The 18361-nt window shown below is 32.6% G+C and overlaps 2 protein-coding genes and 1 long non-coding RNA gene across 6 annotated transcripts; 2 read left to right on the plus strand and 1 right to left on the minus strand.

Annotated features, from left to right (window-relative positions):
* Positions 1-2351: 2351 nt before the first annotated feature.
* Positions 2352-11605, plus strand: LOC141448192 (methylthioribose-1-phosphate isomerase). Of its 2 annotated transcripts, none has more exons than XM_074116357.1 (7): positions 2352-2557; positions 2648-2883; positions 2959-3161; positions 3594-3802; positions 4218-4374; positions 4453-4609; positions 5711-8632. In XM_074116357.1, exons 1-6 carry the CDS (start codon positions 2426-2428, stop codon positions 4599-4601), a joined length of 1086 nt encoding a protein of 361 aa, XP_073972458.1. In that variant the 5' UTR covers positions 2352-2425; the 3' UTR covers positions 4602-4609; positions 5711-8632. The 2 variants fall into 2 exon arrangements, with proteins under 2 accessions (XP_073972458.1, XP_073972457.1); XM_074116356.1 differs by lacking the exon at positions 5711-8632 and adding an exon at positions 11354-11605 and having other exon boundaries at positions 2353-2557.
* LOC141448189 (uncharacterized) lies at positions 6169-15763 on the minus strand. 3 transcript variants are annotated; one of them, XM_074116348.1, is made up of 5 exons: positions 15560-15763; positions 11218-11286; positions 10682-10806; positions 6567-9731; positions 6169-6337 (listed from the first exon to the last, which is right to left on the minus strand). In XM_074116348.1, exons 2-5 carry the CDS (start codon positions 11243-11245, stop codon positions 6176-6178), a joined length of 3480 nt encoding a protein of 1159 aa, XP_073972449.1. In that variant the 5' UTR covers positions 11246-11286; positions 15560-15763; the 3' UTR covers positions 6169-6175. The 3 variants fall into 3 exon arrangements, with proteins under 3 accessions (XP_073972449.1, XP_073972448.1, XP_073972450.1); XM_074116347.1 differs by lacking the exon at positions 15560-15763 and adding an exon at positions 14825-14967; XM_074116349.1 differs by lacking the exon at positions 11218-11286.
* Positions 15027-17610, plus strand: LOC141448198 (uncharacterized). The gene is made up of 2 exons (XR_012454905.1): positions 15027-15321; positions 17452-17610. It is a non-coding gene; the product is annotated as an uncharacterized lncRNA (long non-coding RNA).
* Positions 17611-18361: the final 751 nt, after the last annotated feature.

Raw genomic sequence — 18361 nt, forward strand, 5'->3', positions numbered from 1 at the left:
TTTCATCCCACAAATGTTCTATTGGGTTAAGGTCTGGCAATTGTGGAGGGGTGTTTAGGCGCCAGAGTGTATTATTTAAAAGCCATTCCCGAGTTTTTGGTGCGGTATGTTTCGGGTCATTGTCTTGTTGGAAGACAAACGTTCCCTCCAACCCTAATTTTTTTGAATTTTCTTTTAAATTGCGTCTTAATATATCCACATACACATATTGGTCCATCATACCATTAATTAGATCTAACTTGCCCACTCCTTTAGCACTCATGCACCCCACACCAGAATGTTGCCTCCCCCATGCTTAAAAGTAGGCTTCATATTTTTCATTTTCATAGCTTCATTTCTTTTTTGCCACACTTTTTGTCGTCAATCAGACCCACATACATTGAATTTCGACTCATCTGAAAAGATTACGGTTTCCCAGAAACTAGAAGGCTTAGAAACATATTCTTTCGCGAAATCCAATCGGCGGTTACTATTTATTTTATTGATTAAAGGTTTTTTCCTCGGGACTCGACCGCAATAATCGTATTCATGTAATTTATTTCTAATTGTCTGTGGTGTTACGCTTACACATAACCACTTGATAATTCTTGACTGATTTTTTGAGCGCTTGTCCTGGGTTCTTCTCGAACAGACTTCAGAATTTGCCGTTTATGAAAGGAATTAAGTTTTGGTGGCCGTCCACTGCGTGGCCTACTAATCACATTTCCGTACTTTTTAATTATATTATGCACCGTTGAAGGGTTTTTTTGAACTATCTTCCCTATTTCTCGAATACTTTTTCTTTCATTTCGCAACGTCACAATAAGTTCTCGAATTGGTCTGGGAACTTCCATATTAGTGGTTAAATATGTACTAATTAGATTATTTATTCACAAAACTGACTTTAGTGGTTTCTACAATACAATAGAGAACTTTGAAACTTTATTCAATCGTTTTTCTGTTTGTTATCTTAATGTTTTTACATATTTATACAGCTGTTCACAGACTTTTTTTGCATTCGTTTGGGGTGTTGTTTTGTTAAACATTTAATTGTGATATTCCTGCTGAACAAAAATAAAAGATTGAATATAAAATGAAAAACTCTGGTTTCTCTCTATCGAATAGTATATTTCATTTGAAAATAAAAGAAGTTTCTAATAAGATAATAATAAAAGTAATAAAATTTAGGTTAGTGTTCACAGACTTTTTTGGCCCAGTGTATTTCATCTATTTGGCAATAGCCATTTGTAAAATTTAATAGCTAGTCAAATAAAGGTAGTCGTTACAAAACTCAAAGAACAGATAATACTGCATATTTTTTCAAGTGCTGTAATATTTAAGTTAGTAAATTAGACTAAACAAGACCTTAACTGCATTGCTGCCAAATCCGCCCGTAGTTTATTAGCGAATTTTTAACAAACAAACAGCAGGGAAAAGAAATTCATTCAATCCATTAGGCATTGCTCAGCCTTCTACTTCTATTTCATAAAACTTGTCCAGCACGTAAAGAAGTAAGCAAAAAACCTGATATTGTCTTAAATTTTCCATACTTAAGTTCTTAGATTTCATTATTATTATTTATTAAAGAACCACATTTTTCCAAGTATTATTGAAATTATGGTCGTGGTAAGAAGAGAAAAGATTTCGAATTCTCATCTAATATGTACCTGTCCTATCTTACGCCCAAGTCGTCATCGTTTACCATTCTAACATTACTTACGAGTTTTTTTATTGCAGTTACAATGGATTTATCAAGTTCTCAATATTATTTTTATATACGATGTAAAGTTGAACTGCTCCCTCATTTTCCTTAATAATTTTTTTTTGCATTGGCTTTCGCCATAAAGCCAGCATCAATCTAGGTGCTTACTAACCTTATCCGAACACATCCTCAATAAATTACTAAATTAATTTCGCATAATAAACGCTGAAAGTTTACACAACTACAAACCCAGCAATAACGAATTGCAAAAAAATGACATCTAAATTCCTCGGAGACCAGTCAAACTTGGTAGTGAAAAGTTGAAAACTAAAAATTATGTAACATAATTTTTTTTGGAAAGACTCATTTTCTTCCACACCATTTTTAAATTCTATCATTAACTGACAACAAATTTTATTTTTCGTATTCCTACTACACTTAAAGTGCACCAAAAGAACCACAAAATATAAGTAAATTTAATAAGAGAAACCTCAAATTCGCAAAATGTTTCTAAACTAAAAATAATAAGCCCTAAATGCACTAATGTACTTGATGCGCCGATAAAAAAATCTCCCTAAATTATTGTAAAATATTTTTAAATACCTAAGTTGGATTCAGATTTTGTGACGAGATGGAAAGTAACTAAGATATTGGTTGAGTGAGGTTACAAAAACTCAGAAGTGATAACAGCCAAGAAGGTTGTACTCACTTATGTAAGTAAAGGTCGGGAACCTATTTCTATAAATGACTTTAGAAGCTATAAAATATGCCAAAGGCAAACTACAGATTCTTGATCAATTATTGCTTCCTTTGGAAACACATTACGTAGATATAGATAATGTTGAAGATGGCTGGAAAGTAATCAAATCTATGCAGGTCTGTTTATTGTTCAATTTTTATTTATAAAAAAATAAATATAAATCATGTTTTATTTTTTTGCAGATTAAGAAAAATTATTATTTTTAGGTGCGTGGGGCACCCGGAATAGCAATTGTTGGTTGTTTAAGTTTAGCTGTCGAAATTTATAATAAACTTTACGACACTAAAGACGCCTTATTTGAAGAAATAGAAAAAAAGTTTCTGTATTTGATTACATCACGACCAACTGCTGTAAATTTATTAAAAGAAACTAATAAATTTCTTGAATTAGCCAATAAATTGAAGAATGATATCACAGTCTCTCCTGGTGACATGAAAAATAGGTAATTATTTAAAAGAATTTTTTTGCATTCAAACAATCATATCAATTTAGTAATTAAAAAATGAAAATATATTAGTTTGATAGAAGCCATTGAAAAACTACTTATAAAAGATATTTGCGACAATAAAGCTATTGGTAAATTTGGAGCTGAAACCGTGCTTTCACCACCAGTTGTGAAATGTAAAGTTTTAACTCATTGCAATACTGGATCGCTGGCAACTGCAGGCTATGGAACCGCTCTAGGTGTGATCAGACGTCTTCATGAACTTGGAAAATTGGGTAAGTTACCTTTCTTTTTATTATTCATCAGTGATCTTTGATGATTTGCCATGAATAGGGTTTGAGTCATCTGTATAACTCGAGATCTCTTGTATTGATCTTAATTTCAAATTTAGATTATCAGCAGGATAAGTCCGTCTTGGCTTAATTCTATCCGTTGCTAGCTTATAACTGTTAACATTGCAAGGGGAATTCTAAAAATACCATTTATTCATTATTAATTTAGCTCACCAACATCTACGGTCATTGTCGTTTAGAGCATTATCGCTCCGGACATTATTCACTCGCATCCTTTACCGGAAGGAACTGTAATAGCTCCTAGCAAGAAAAAATATATTGGCAGTCCGTTTGTACTTAACCTATGACCTCCAGTTTACTGGTCCGTCTTTCTTTCCCTAAATTATTGATTGTTTTTTTTTTTTAAATTATTAGATCATGTTTATTGCACTGAAACGAGACCATATATGCAAGGCGCTAGACTTACAGCCTATGAATTAGTTTATGAAAAGATTCCATCAACTCTAGTCTGTGACAGTGCGGTCGCCACTCTTTTACTAAATACTGACATTACGGCAGTACTTGTAGGAGCTGATAGGGTGGCCGTCAATGGAGATACAGCAAATAAAATAGGAACTTATCAGGTACTTTCTTATTTCTTTTTATTTATTTAAATAATAGAATTATTGCAATAATTTAGGTAGGGTTTCCACTAAAAATATTGAAATACTTTTGTGAAATAGTGTTCATTATAAAATGACGTCTAACTGAAAAACCAAAGATCGTAGGAAGCTCAATATTTACATTTCGTTTAGGCACTGTCCCCTGACTCCTTACGAACAGGAAAAGAGTATAATACTAGAAGAAAAAGCTTCGTTGTAAAGGGTCATTTGAGGTTTAATGTACGTTCGTACTGTAAATACATAATTAAGGAGAATTAAATATGTTTAAAACTTGTATCAGTTATATCTTTGAGAGGAAAAGCGGGTTGCGATCACAGTAAAAACTAATAAAATTCAATTTTTAACCATAATTTTCTTTGTATTTTCCGTTTACTAGATCGCAGTATTAGCAAAACATCACAATATCCCGTTTTATGTCTGCGCGCCGATTAGCTCAATCGATTTAAATACAAAAACAGGAAAAGACATTCCAATAGAAGAAAGACCTGCGGAAGAAATCACGGACATTAAAAACCTTCGTATAGCAGCACCTGGTAAGTTAATATTCAATTTACTTTTTCTTTTAAGACTAAATCGAGTCCCTAAATTTATGGTATTTACTTTGCTTGCAGGCATCACTTGCTGGAATCCAGCGTTTGATATTACTCCAGCAAGTTTTATCACTGGAATAATAACAGAAGTTGGCTGTTTTCCACCTGAACGTATAGAGCAAGAAATTTTACATTTTAAGAGAGGCAATGCTAAAAAATGTTCTGGCTGAAGTTTCAGGTAATTAAATCTTATTTAATCCGAATCTGAAACAGTTTTTTTTTTTTTAGAATATAGGCTATACATGTGATCTTTAGTTAAAAAAAAAAAGCAGGGTCCTGAAACTTGATATTAGGGACCCCTGATTAGCGATATATATACTGATGGACAAAATTAGCGCACCACTCAGTTTTTGTTTAGTTAAAATTAAATAAATTATTTTCCGCTTTTGTTTTGGATGTACATCACTTGTCTAAAGCGATTTAGGGAGCCAAGAGGTCATTCAAGAAGAGATGTACAGCAGAGAGAGAGAGACGATAGGTACATCCGGCACCTGGCTTTGCGAAACAGGAGTATAACGGGAAATGAGATAAAAAGTCTCATAAGGCAAGTCCGAAATGTTTCCATCTCCAGTAGGATTGTTTGAAGAAGACTTAATGAAAGTAACCTTAGAGCCCGACATCCTGCTCATGGCCGTCTCCTTACCACAGTTCACAAAATGACCAGACTTCAGTTTGCAAGTGAACATGTGAATTGGACTTAAGACAACTGGAAGAGAGTTCTCTTTACAGAGGTGAGAATAGGCCTAAATTCTTCAGATGGCCGTAGTTACAAATGGCTTATTTTTTCAGCCAACAATATTTTGAAAGTCCAAAATTTGCACAAATTGGAAATAATAAAAAAAATAAGGGTGGTGCGTTAATTTTGTCCATCAGTGTATATTCACAACCGGAATTATTACTCCCATCTCTTCCCCAAAACCTCTCTGGATGGAGAGCCTGGTGAATTGTTACAGGGTTCAAGGGATTGTATTCTCTCCGAAACTCAAGAGAATAATCTAGGGAATGCTGGTGTGGTTATTTATTTTATGATTAATGATTAACAACTTTCCTCTATTCCTTTTACTTTCCAGGAGAACCTGGTTCCCTAAATTTAGGGGGGAACCTTCTTCAGTTTTCTGGGGGAGTATTTGATAAGGTGCTGTGCATTGCACCTAGAATCCTCTTATCGATCACCTTGGGATGGCTTTCTTCAAAATGTTTAGGAAGGGGTTATTGGAGGGAAGGAATTAGATATCAGGCAGTGGACATACCGAAAACCGATTCACTTCTTTTTTTATAGAACTTCCCTAAAGGAAACGGAGATAGTAGTTACTTCACCCGGATGAGGCAGTTAGTTAACTACAACTTCCTGGCTCCAAAGAGAGAGCCCAAAGAATTGTGCTGATGAGTGAGGGGAAGATGTTTAACATTCCCCCTCTAGAGCGCTATTATTGTGGAATGTATATAACCTTATATTTCTTATATATAACCTCAAAAATATGACGGAAAAAAAATCAGAAAAGCTGTTTTTCTTTCCGGATGAGAATTTTTCTTCGAGAATTGAGACTCGGAAAACGCAAGATGTTTTAATCCTTGACAATGCCTTGGAGATTTGGATTGGTTTTTTTTAAAAAAAAAATAAATAAAAAAATAAAGACACTGTACGATTTGTTCTAAAATGATAATTTATAACATAGTCATTGTATGTAATTATCTTAATGTATATCTCTAATAAAAATTCACTCATTGACAAAACAATTTAAATTTAGAGAGTATTGTATTTCATACTATTGAATGACACTTTAGTTGTTGGCATATATTGGTCTTGAATTCGTTGAATATTTCGTAAAAGTCTTGTAAAATAGAAGGCATTGTTTGGACGAACAATCATCTTTTTCTCTTGGTCGTTTTTCTCGCTTTCATCTTCCTAAAATAATTATTATTTTTGTTGTTGTTAATAAAACTGTAGTTTGTAATAAATATTGAAATAAAAAATAGGACCACTTTTTTGTGAAAGGAGATTGTTATTCTGAAAGCTAGTTTTCTACTAACACTTAGAGCACCAAGAGTTAATTTTAGTGCGGCTACAAGAATCACTTCATTAATTTTTTTTTTTTTTGAAACAAGATAATTAATAAATGAAATGAAACACTTACTGATTTAATGACTACTTGTGTCTCACTGCTACTGTGCGGTCTGATCTGTGCGGTACCCTCTTTTTGGAACAACTGATTCAGTACTTGGTTAAAGCTAATCACATTTTTCGGAAGACAGGTACATCTTGCACGTTTTCTGTTGGCAATGTTCTGTTTATCCCAGGTATCTTTCTGCGGCACATACCACGGATCGTCCACATTCTCCAGTTCTTCATCATCGTATTCATCTATACCACCATCGTTGAACGGTTTGGTCGTCGCACAAGCTGGACAGGTTTTCATTTTATAATATGAAGTGCTTAAAATGCTGCCAAAAGTAGAAGTTTTATCACTGATGTTACCAGTGGATGGTTCCATGCCTAGTTTCAGTGCAGGCATACTTGGGGTATGTTTCATGAGCGACATTGTCTGCTGTATGTTCAACCCTATATGATAACTTCTAGATGTGGACTGGCCTACAATGAAAGGAATTGCGTTGAATCCTAAAGACTGTGCCAAAGTTTGTGTTGTATTATCTTTATTACTATAATAATTATTCTTAGTATTATTATTATTATTTGTGTTTGCTGCATTTTGAATTTCTGCATGATTTGTGTGCGTCTTAATGTAGGTCTTGTTGTCAATCTCAGGTGCTCGCTCTTCCCAGATTTTATCACCAGATTTATAGAAAGGCGTATATTTCGTGGGCAGTTGTACACTTTCACTTCCTTTTCTGGCCTGCATAGCGTCCTGCATTTTCCCAAAATTGTGGTGGACCACTTGTGCAGATTCCACTTTGTGTGGCACTTTGTTTGCTTTCAGATCAAAATTACCTGGAGGCGGCCAATTCGTGGCCACTAAATTCAAAGTTTCCTCATCGCGACAATCTTCCACAATAACATCGTTTTCATCTTGACCAAACGTTTTGAACATATTCAACTCTTTTGGGTTACTATTGTTTGGATTACCACGGCTGAATGTAGTTGTAGTTTTATTTTTTACTTTTGATGGTTCTTCTTTGGGTAAATTTGGTTTTTTATTATTATTATTTATAGTTTCTACGGTTTTGGTTAATTTCTGTTTTGGTTGTGCAACCTCCTTGATGGTAGGTTTTTGTTTTGGGTCGTTGACTTTATCGTTTAATGTTTCCTTTTTACTAGCGTTTTTCTTGGAAATAATTGAATTTAATTCGTTAACCTTATTCTTGACCAAATTTTTGGACACTACAGTCTCAATTTGGCCATTGCTTATATTAATTTGCTGATCATCTGTTGATCTGTTCAACTTATCTCTAAGAGTTTTCTGTATGTTAACCAATAAACTTTTACTAATAATTTCATGCGATGCTCCATTTACTTTCATTGAATTTGGGGATTTTTTAATTTTATTACTAATTCTCAATTTTGTCAATTTCTCCTTGTAAATATTGTTTTCCACGTCTGTAGAATTTAATTGCATGAGATGGTTTGAATTGTTTTTATCAACTCCGCCAGAGCTTCCCTCATTTTTCACTGTATCTACTGGTTGTTTTTTTTGCTGGCCAATAGTTTTCTGATTTGCGTTTTGTCTATCTAAATTTACTGTTACATTATCTTGTAGTTTGGAATTTTGTACTATTGTCGATCCAGATTGTTTAGATTGACTAGTTATTGATGTTTTTCTTTTAGTTTTTTCAGTTAAACTAGTTTTTAAAATCTCATGTACAGGTTTTTTATTATTAATTTTAGCGCCAGCAACAACACCATTTTTTCGATTTTCTTGGATATTTTTAAAATCTTTTTTTTCTTTTAAAGTGTTTAAAGAATTTTCCACATTCGACTTTTCTTCTTCGCGCTGGGCTGGATGTTGTTTACTCGTGTTGATTTCTTTTCCAACGAGGCGTGCGTTTTGTACATTGTTGTTTACGTTTTCATTGTTTTTCTTGATTTGAACAGTTTTCTTTTTCCCTTTAGTTATTTTGTCTGTGCTTGCTTTTGTTATTGGCGATGGAAGAACGGACTGCTCTTGGGCGATTTTACTTTGCATTGTTTGATCCTTTTTAATCGCTTCCGTTTTCATTATTTTAGAATCATTTGTATTTGGACGTGTTTTTTCTAAAAGTTTTGTTCGTTTGGCAGATTCCTTTTGTCTTGGCATGACGTTACTGTTATTTTTTTCAAATTTTTGAAATTTTCCAGTTGCTTCATTCTGAGTAGTAGCTCTCTTCTTACTTTTTGTCTCTTCTGAAGATTTATCATTTTCTCTTTGAATCGCTTTCTCTTTGTCAAAGTTCAACTTGATTATCACTTCCTGGGTGACCTCGTGATCATCGTAGTTTTGCTTTTCATTCAACTCTGTATCACTAATTTTGTCGAGTATACCATTCTCATCTAGTGATGACCGGTCAGTATCCAGTGATATTGAAGAATCTCTTTCAACTTGATCATAAAAATTTTCCTCTATATCAAAGACTTGATCTAAGTTTCCTTCTTCAAAAGTGTACTCAGCTTTTTCTTCGTCCAAGTCGTGGTATATTTCATATTTCTGCTCCATATCCAGTTCATCTTCATCCTCTTCTTGTCTTTCATCATTACCAATGGATTCACGCCTGTAATGATACATTCCACGGGTTTTCTCTTTCTCCGTTGACTCTTTAACGTATTTTACTGACTGATACTCATCACTAACATCTTTTTCCTCATAATTTTCCTGGATGTCTTCTTTCTCCTCTCCGTTTTCTACATCATCATCTTCTTCTGCTTCTTCTGCCTCTTTATCAAAGAAGGCTTCCAATTCTTTCTTGAACTCGTCATCATCAATAATTTCATCTTCTCCATAAATTTCATTGTCCATCGCTTCCATTGTTAAATCACCAAACTCTTCATCTTTATCTTCCATTTCATTTGATTGTTTATTTTTTTTGTTTATTTTATATAGTTCTTCATCTGTTAATGTTATAGATTTGATTGACAGGTTTTCGGAAGTTGCTAGTGATTCATAACTTGAAGAACTTCTTGATAAATTATGCGTACTTCTGGGATTCTTGGAGAATTTTTTATATAATTGGTAATCAAATCGTTTGCCCGCCTTCTTGGAATTGTCTTTAGAGTGCACAGAATGCGAAAGATCACTTTCTGTTAACTCGTCTGTATCTTCAGATGATTGAACTCCTTCACCTTGCTCCTTATTCTCGACTCCTGCGTCTACCTATGGAGATAAATAAATAAATCATAATTAATACAAGACCACTCGACAAATCCACTTTAAACTTTTCCCCATTCCAATTTGAGCTAAAAATATTTCTCGGCTATAATTATTTTATCCTAAATTAAATTTTCTTTTCTCTCGTTATATTTTCTAATTAAATCTATTCTCTAATTAGTGAATTTTCATTTTTTTTTTTTATATATCTGTTTACATTATTTTTCCTCAGTAAATATTTTTCAAAAATCGTAGTTAGAAAACAATGCATAAGTTAAAATATTGACAATTATACTGAGAGAAAGTGTTTACGTCAGAACTTTATAAATATTATTATTTTATTATTTATATATTGTTACTTGCTTATAAGATACAATTGTAGCAAGGGGTTGACCTGGTGCCTTTACACGGATAAAATACAAAAGATAAAATACTTGAAAAAAGGAAAATAAAAAAAAACCTATTTAATTAATGAGAACAAATTTCTAATTTTTATTAAGTCAGTTATAAAAGAGTACATATATTTGACTTTGTTTACTGAGTCAAAACATAAGAGATTCTCCAACACAATTTTAGTTTGAATACTGGAAGAAAAGTTAATGTTGTGCATATGTAGATAATTGGATCTTAAGACATCTAACATTGGGCAGATAATTAGGAAATGAAGTAGATCATCTTTATTGTTTCACCCATAACAGGCAGGGAGAACCAGTATTAAACTTATAAACCCTACTGGAAGATAATAGAGTTGTGGCTTCTTCTCAGACATTAATCTTAAATTGACTGGCAACACTGATCATATCAATGTGACAATTAAAGTGAGCGTAATCCAAAGCAGATAATATTTCTAAGGAAAGTGTTAAATCTGGGCGTTTAACAGGGATTCAAGATCCTTTTCTAATTAGAACTTTATAATATATTATATAATATATAATACTGTATTATATCTACTTTACCAGATTTTCTTCGCTTTTAAATGTGTCCTGGCCACGATGCCATTTCATTTGATCTCTAATTTTATCCAGTTGCTCCATTAGATTCCCACATCGCGATGTAGCATAATCTAGCTGTTCTTGCGCTTCTGTTGGTTAGATTATAAAATTATATTTTTTGTTTCAGAGAGAGGAAAAAAAAAAACAGGAATCTAATACAAGATTGATTTTATCCGTCGAAATATGCATGATTTTTTTTTATTTCTGACTAGTTTCGGATTTTCATACATTATTCAGCAGTCTACTGTAGAGGATTTGACTTCAGTTATAGTTCTGTTGAAGTCTGTGATCATATTCTTTATTATCTCATCATATGGAGTCAGCAAATGTAGTCTTACGACAGAAGCATAGTTGAAATCAAATTTTCTCTGCACCAGACTAATGAATCAATATTTAATGATGGATAAAATATTATCCAGCAGCAACTACTGGAACCAACTAAGTTTTAATTACTAAAACTATAAACGATAATAAAAAAAAAAATTGTATGTCCAACTTACTGGAAAGAACTTCCTGATTTTTCGCCATTGTGATTGTTAGGAAACACTCGAGATTATTTTTATTAAGCTCTGTAAATATTGATAAACAACTTTCAAATTAATGTTGAACTAATATTTTTTTCTTTGTTTCTTTCAGTGTTTATGAAAATTGGGATTTGGAAGATATCTAACTGAATATGTCGTGTGAGATGGGTTTCCAAGTCTAGATATGTTTATGCTAAGCAAGAAAAAGACTATACATTCTACTTTTATTTTATTTTTATTTACATATGTAATCAAGTTGGGTGCCTTCTATATATATAATTATTCTTTTTGATTTTTTTTTTTTTTTAATAAACTATTTTTTAAAAACTTGTAATAAAGTTTATATAATCTTGGGGTTTTAGTATATTAGATTTTTTTTTTCTCCTTAAATAAAGTGGCGTTAACATCTAAGCGCCCCTGGAGCTTTTTTTTCAGTGCATTCCCAGTCGTCGGACAGTGATTTCTCGTCACAGAAGAAAACACTGGTCCCGTCACGAGGCAGTAATATGTAAGAAGCTCCCAGGAAGGGAAAATCTTAAGAGCTATCAGCTGGAACCCGCGGGATCTTCGCGTTGGTATGCAGTATCCCCTGAGCTAATCCCTTCTCTTTGAATTATTATTCTTTTCTTTTTTTATATATATATATATATATATGAAAATATTTATTTGAAAGAACTCAGTGAAAGGAGCTGGAGACCCTCAAAGCATAACTTGTGTCCCTCTTTGAACAAGAAGTTAGAAATAACAAAAAAAAATAGCTAGAATCTTTAATTTTGTACAATCTCAAGCAAGTATTTATTTATTTATTTTTGCGATCATGGCCTTGCCCTATACAAAGGAGTTTGGGTACAACAATACAAAAAGTATACCAATAATAACAGTAATACAATAGTATAATCTATAAATATGAAATTTGAAACTGTTATTAGTTTGTAAATATTACAAAAAGAAATAGAAGATTACAAAAGAAATGATTTTAGTTTGAAACAAAATAATAGATAGTAGATATAGTAGTAGATATAGTGACTGTGGGTAGAATTTTGGAGAGCGTGTGACAAAGACAGAGCCCAAACTTGTGTTAGGTAAAAGAGCAAATAGTGGTAGGAACATGTTATAAGCTGGACAAATACAATAACAGTGGTAAAGAAAGTCGACTTTCTTCAATATTCTTACAAAATGGACTTAAAATTTTGAGGATACAAATAATAGGTATTACCAGCCTTACCAGAAAATTTTTTTTATTTATTTATTTATTTATTTGTTCATTGTAATACAGCCATGCTGGTTACAAGAGTAGTAATACAAAAAATACAAATTATAAAGAAAATACAAAAATTAAAGAGAATTTACATAATATTACACTGGAATATACTTCACATGAATAGTTTACTTTTCTCTCAAACATAGTAGTTTACCTATAAAATTGAAAACTCTGTACATATCTGTATCACCACGTACATTAACAAATTCTCTAATGGCCTCATTCTCGCAAAGCACCGCAGGGATCTGAAACTCCCTACCTAACAGCAGCATACCTTGGGCAACTAAATAACATATGCCCCAGATCCTCCGTCGCACCCAGGCTGCAGAAGGAACACTCGCGGTCGGTCAAAATATTATGATGTTTCCCCCCTGCCGATAGCCTCATTATATGTACCCCAGCTAATCTAATCTGAATGAATAATCTAGATACTTTAAAGTGCACTCCACTGAGAAAATACCTCTGTGGGCCGGCGTCCATCACCATTGAGAGATTATAAAACTTGCTGAATTTAGAATTGGCAAGAGATTCAAGATCCCTTGTTCTCAGATAGGATTCAGCCATCTTTACAAATGACGCAATCGCCCCGCGTGTAAAACTCTCCGGGCATCGGATATCTATATTAATTATGCCACAATTCCCAAAAAGTTGCTCAACTTGGGTAACCCAATTGTACCTGGCTAGACTTTAAACAAATAATAGGTATTACCAGCCTTACCAGAAAATTTAAAAATATGCTTGCCTGAAATCTCAAGCAAGTAAGTAAAGTATTTTTTTCAGCGGGGCTTAACGTCCAACTACCAAATTAGGTGTCGTGGACGGAGGCGACTAACAATCATACTTTACTGTAAATTTCTTTTATTAACCATTAAATAAAATCCAAGGCCTAAGACCGGGGAACCGAACCCAGTACCACAATACATATTAGCTTTACTGGTCTCAATCTCAAGCAAGTTATGACTAAAGAAATCACTTTTTTTCAACAAAGTAAAGAAAAAAAAATAAATGAAGTTGAGTTCTCTTAAAAAGCTTTCATTCTCATCAAAGCTCTAATACAACTATATTCGACTTAAAGCTAGATTGTCACAATGGGTCCTTTACTCATGCACTTAAATAGTATTTCAATGGGAAGTACAGAATAACCTCTTTTCTTTAAACTAGTATTTACGATGGATTTTTCAAACAAAACTTGTAACATTTTTTTTAATAGTAACCTAGTTAGTAAAGCAACTTTAAAGACAATAATTGTGGTGGTTTTTAGAGTAAAAAAGCGAAGAACTGGAAACATATACTTCAGAAAATTTAAAGCTTCGAGTCAAGCAAAGTTTAGTTACAAATTCGTAATTTTTGGCAACATTTAATTCGTGAAAAACAAACCCTTCACTGTGTATGAATTGTAACAAAATAATTTCTACCCTCCAACTCACTGTACCAAAAAAAATGTAAAGTACTTTTCTTTTTTTTTTTAACGTAATTTTTGATATGTAACAGTTTGGGTACTAGATGCATTCTGTATTATCCAACTACTATGACATTTGGCTACACCTTGCGTCTGGCTGATAAAAAAAATAGATGTGGAAAACGATTATTTATTACAAACTTCAGACAATCAAAATATCCAACAGCAAATGGAGTCGTAAGGGTAACCAATAAAAGTCAGGCCAAAATATTTAATTATATTTTAGAATTTCTGAATTTGTTCTCACAAACTTTTTTTTTTTTCTTTAAAACTGCCACAAAAATTAAAACAATTTCTAAAAAAGGGACATTTTTTGTAACACGCCACTTAGTTTACGTTATTAAATTTTATTGACATTTACATTTCAAAAATACATAAATTTAAAGTGGCATTTTGGAAATAGCTTATTGACAGATCCGATAGTGGCACCTAAAATAGAATATTGTTCGATCCTTGAAAAGATGTGCGGCCCCTCGCAAATTTAAATTTCTAGCGAGTGAAGTTTCGGTGGTTAAGAAGGTTACAAACATTAGCCGACATTATGAGGGAATCTAGGAAATGTACTTTTGAGGACAACAAATAAAACAATAAATAGAACTAAAAACGGCGTAGGAATGATAGGTTAAAATACTTTATTTTGTGGCAAGCTAAATGTAAAACATTAATGGGCTATCAATGTCTTGATAGAGAGAATGATTGGTAAAAAATAAATAAAAATACATAATTTGTAATGATAAATAGCAAAATGAGTGGTAGACTTTAGTTTCATCCACTTTGAGAAAAAAAAAAAAAAGAAATCTATCAAAGTTAATATGTAATTACATAAAACACGTAATGAAATATTTTAAAAACTAATAACATACCTCTAAGCAACTAAAAATGGCTATTATTGCTATTTTATCAACATCTATACGACTCAAATTTACTAGTTTGAGTCAAAAACGTTTGGTATATATCATTTCTAGATTATTCGAGATTTAATACAAAAACTTACAAATAAATTTATTTTCTCAGGTGTTAATTAAAAAAAAAAAACACACGGTTTTATTAAAAAATATGAACAGATATCGTAGAAATTGATAAGTATGTTTCTATCTAAACATGTTTCTTTTTAAAAATGTACTAAATGCAGAGAACGTGCAATCGGCTGCAAATTATGGGCAAGCTTTTAATCAGTCATTGAAGTTATATCAAGATTATTCTTATCTGTATAAGAGCGCTAAAATTGGATTTCCCATCGCAATATTAATTACGGTCGTAGTAGTAATACTAGCTTACTTATTTCATTAAAATATATATATATATAAACAAAATAAACTCAATACGGCAAGGAAATCCGTGTCTGCTGGGGATTGGTTTGGTAAGTAAGAATAAGATATTTTGTGTGAAATGTTAACAGATTCAAAAAACCTGTTACGATTCATCATGAAAAATTTTCCTATAATTTATTTACGTAATACGAAAAGGTGATAATAAATAAGGACAATTCAATTCACTGAACAAAGAAATGAAACTAAAGGAATTCTCAATAACTGATAGGGGGGTTGTTGTTACGGGGCAAGAGAGGACATAACGGATCAAAGTAAATCTTTTCAAACCTGTTTTTGCAGTGTGTACTTGTGCTAGTCTCGGAGATTGTCGAGTAGTTTGTGGGTTAGAGGTTCATCCATCATTAAAATCTGCACATCCCGTGATTAAAGGAGGGCTTTCAGCAGTGGGAAGCCTGCACCATTTTAACCTTCTTTAATAAAAAAAAAAAAACTTTCCTTCAATTGAAAACAAACTATAACTCTTTAAATTGTGAAAGAAGATGGAGTTCAAAGGCCAGTTGATTGTCCATCGAATTTTTTTTTTTTTTTTTTGACGTGAATACGTCTTTAAATTTGAATCATATGGTGGCAATCCAAAAAATCTAATGATAACAAAATCGGGGGATACAGTTTGGCATTATAGTTTCGTATCTATCGTCTACATACAAAATTAAATTAGACCACTGGATAGCTAAAGGATCAAAGAATTCATTGCGATAAGCGAGGACTGTGGCGCATCGTCAATGGGGGAAGCGCCGCCATTTTGAGATAATTTTGCTGCATATCGAGATTTGCAATTAGTATAACTTTTGACACGGAGAAGCTACGATGTTCGTTTAAGTTTTAATCGTTAGCTGTCGTCTCAATCTATCGATTGTGTATAAAACATTAGCGTAAAATAGTGGCAGTTAATATAATAAGGTGTTAGAATAAAAAAAATATCAAAAATATATAATGTCGACCTATACGCGTCGAAAAGCCAAAACCAAATACAGAGATCGTATACGGTTGGAAAGGGCTTCTCAAGAACAATCGAATGGTAATAATAAAACACCATATGACTGAGTCAAGCTGTGCCGGGAACGTAAAAGAATGAATGCGGCCGAGCGGATCAACGAAGGTGTCAGTACATCTGCAGCTGGGGCCAGTTGAAATTATGCAAGTGGATGATGAAATCGCTTCTACATCGACAACGGACTGTATTGGCATAGTTTGTGTTCGATCGTTGATTTGTTTCCTTGATTTCATCCTACATCCATAAATAAAAATATTTTATATAAAAAAATATAACCCGTTACGTAAACGTATTCACGTACAACACACGGCCGTGAACATGACACAGCCACACTAGAACTTTTGGAACAATCTCGCAGAAAATTCAAAAGATTTTTTTTTGTTAAAAATTAAAAATAAACATAAAATACAAATTCCACTCACTTTACCAGTTTATTCACAGAGTCGCTCTTCTCAAAGCTTCCGGCTTTGGGTCTTTCGTAGTTCTGTAACTGTTATCAAAGTACTGATAACTTCCTTTGATCTATCTTTTCTGATTCCTTCAGACAGTATCACCATCCAAAATGGTACCTAGTACCATTAAAGTTCTTTCAAACTGCACATTTTTTTTAATTTTTTTAACAAGGATTCACGTCTATTTTCCAGTCAAGTATCGTAGACGGAGACGACTAGTTAAAAGTTAATTCAAGTTTCTTGTATTAATCATTGAACAAAATCAAGGCAAAAAAAAGTGGGAAAAAGAACCCTAGTTACATCTTAGCTTTGCGGGGGGGCCTCGCCTTTTATCCGCTCGGCTATCGTGGCGCCTGTATAAACTTGAATCTAATCACAAAAGCACTTAAAATAAGGTACAAAAATAAATTTATTTCAATGTTTTGTAAACGTCCTGAGCACCACAGTTCATAAACACACAAACGAAAATGGTCATTGACATGTATTAAACAATCTGGTGAAACGGCTAAAATATAAAGTTCGTAAAGCAAGTGATGCAATCAATTACAACTTAATTTGAAAAATTAATTTGAAAAGAAAAAAAAAAAATACACAATGTAGAACATAATAACAGAACTGATTGAATTACGATCAATTTTAAGACATGTAATAGACACACCAAAATATATAATATCAAACCAGTCTTTTCACTAATACAAATTCCTTTTGTACAGGCAGAAATTACAGAGTTCTGCGCTGAAAGCAAGATGTAGAGAGATCCTACAGTCTAGATTATCACACGCCGAATAAGCAGAACACCACAAACAGAGCTAATACAAACAATGTAACAATGTACAATGTAAAAACAATATTAAACAAAATTTTTATTTGAATTCTATAATTAAAATTTGTTAATTTTTTAACTTAGATCTTACTATTAAATAAAACAAAAAACAGATAGAAACAAGTTTAAAAAAGGCCCCCCCCCAAAAAAAACCGGTGGTAAATACATTTAAGAAGTAGTGAGCCATAACATATATTTCAACATTAAAAAAATATTTTAATAAAATTTCAGTTAATATAGAATAATGTTTTATTAAAAGTAAGTACATTAAAAATATAACGATACAAAAAAATTATAACATACAATGGACAATCTGTCCGCCTGTCAGGTTAGCCATTACATATAAACCTAAAATGCTCTCCTTACTTACTGATTTATTTATTTAATATTATTATTATGAACAAGAAATAAACTAGATGAACTACATTAAAGCAAATGAAAAAGAAAACTAATGTACAAAATTAAAAATAAAATCCAATTAATAAATACGACAAATTTATGTTAACCCTTTCCGGTGTATTGAACTGTAAATAACTAATAAATGAACTAATTTCCTTATTCATTATCTACTAAAAATTTCCTGTATACCGGAAGCCCTGGTCACAAACTGAAATACTGCGTACCAGTTTCCGCCGTTCAAAAGGTCGATCACTTCCCCTTCAGAACACCGCATTCTTCCAAACCATCTCAGTCTGTGCTCCCTCAGGTTAGGGGGGGCACTTTCCTAAGAAGTGATATCCATCCTCTCTCGCTCTCGCAAATTACAGAGTGTACATAGCTCACAGGCAGCATCTCCGAAC

This window comes from Rhodnius prolixus, unplaced genomic scaffold (assembly GCF_049639745.1).
Source record: "Rhodnius prolixus isolate KJV_2025 unplaced genomic scaffold, Rpr scaffold_13, whole genome shotgun sequence".
NCBI classification, from domain to species: domain Eukaryota; kingdom Metazoa; phylum Arthropoda; class Insecta; order Hemiptera; family Reduviidae; genus Rhodnius; species Rhodnius prolixus.

Coding starts and splice junctions, on each gene's coding strand:
- LOC141448192 (XM_074116357.1), top strand. CDS start 2,426: ATGACTTTAGAAGCTATAAAATATGCCAAAGGCAAACTACAGATTCTT. Junction 3,803..4,217: donor ATAAAATAGGAACTTATCAG/GTACTTTCTTAT, acceptor TCCGTTTACTAG/ATCGCAGTATTAGCAAAACA. Junction 4,375..4,452: donor CCTTCGTATAGCAGCACCTG/GTAAGTTAATAT, acceptor CTTTGCTTGCAG/GCATCACTTGCTGGAATCCA.
- LOC141448189 (XM_074116348.1), bottom strand. CDS start 11,245: ATGGCGAAAAATCAGGAAGTTCTTTCCA. Junction 10,807..11,217: donor AAATCAGGAAGTTCTTTCCA/GTAAGTTGGACA, acceptor TCTAACCAACAG/AAGCGCAAGAACAGCTAGAT. Junction 6,338..6,566: donor CACAAGTAGTCATTAAATCA/GTAAGTGTTTCA, acceptor TAATTATTTTAG/GAAGATGAAAGCGAGAAAAA.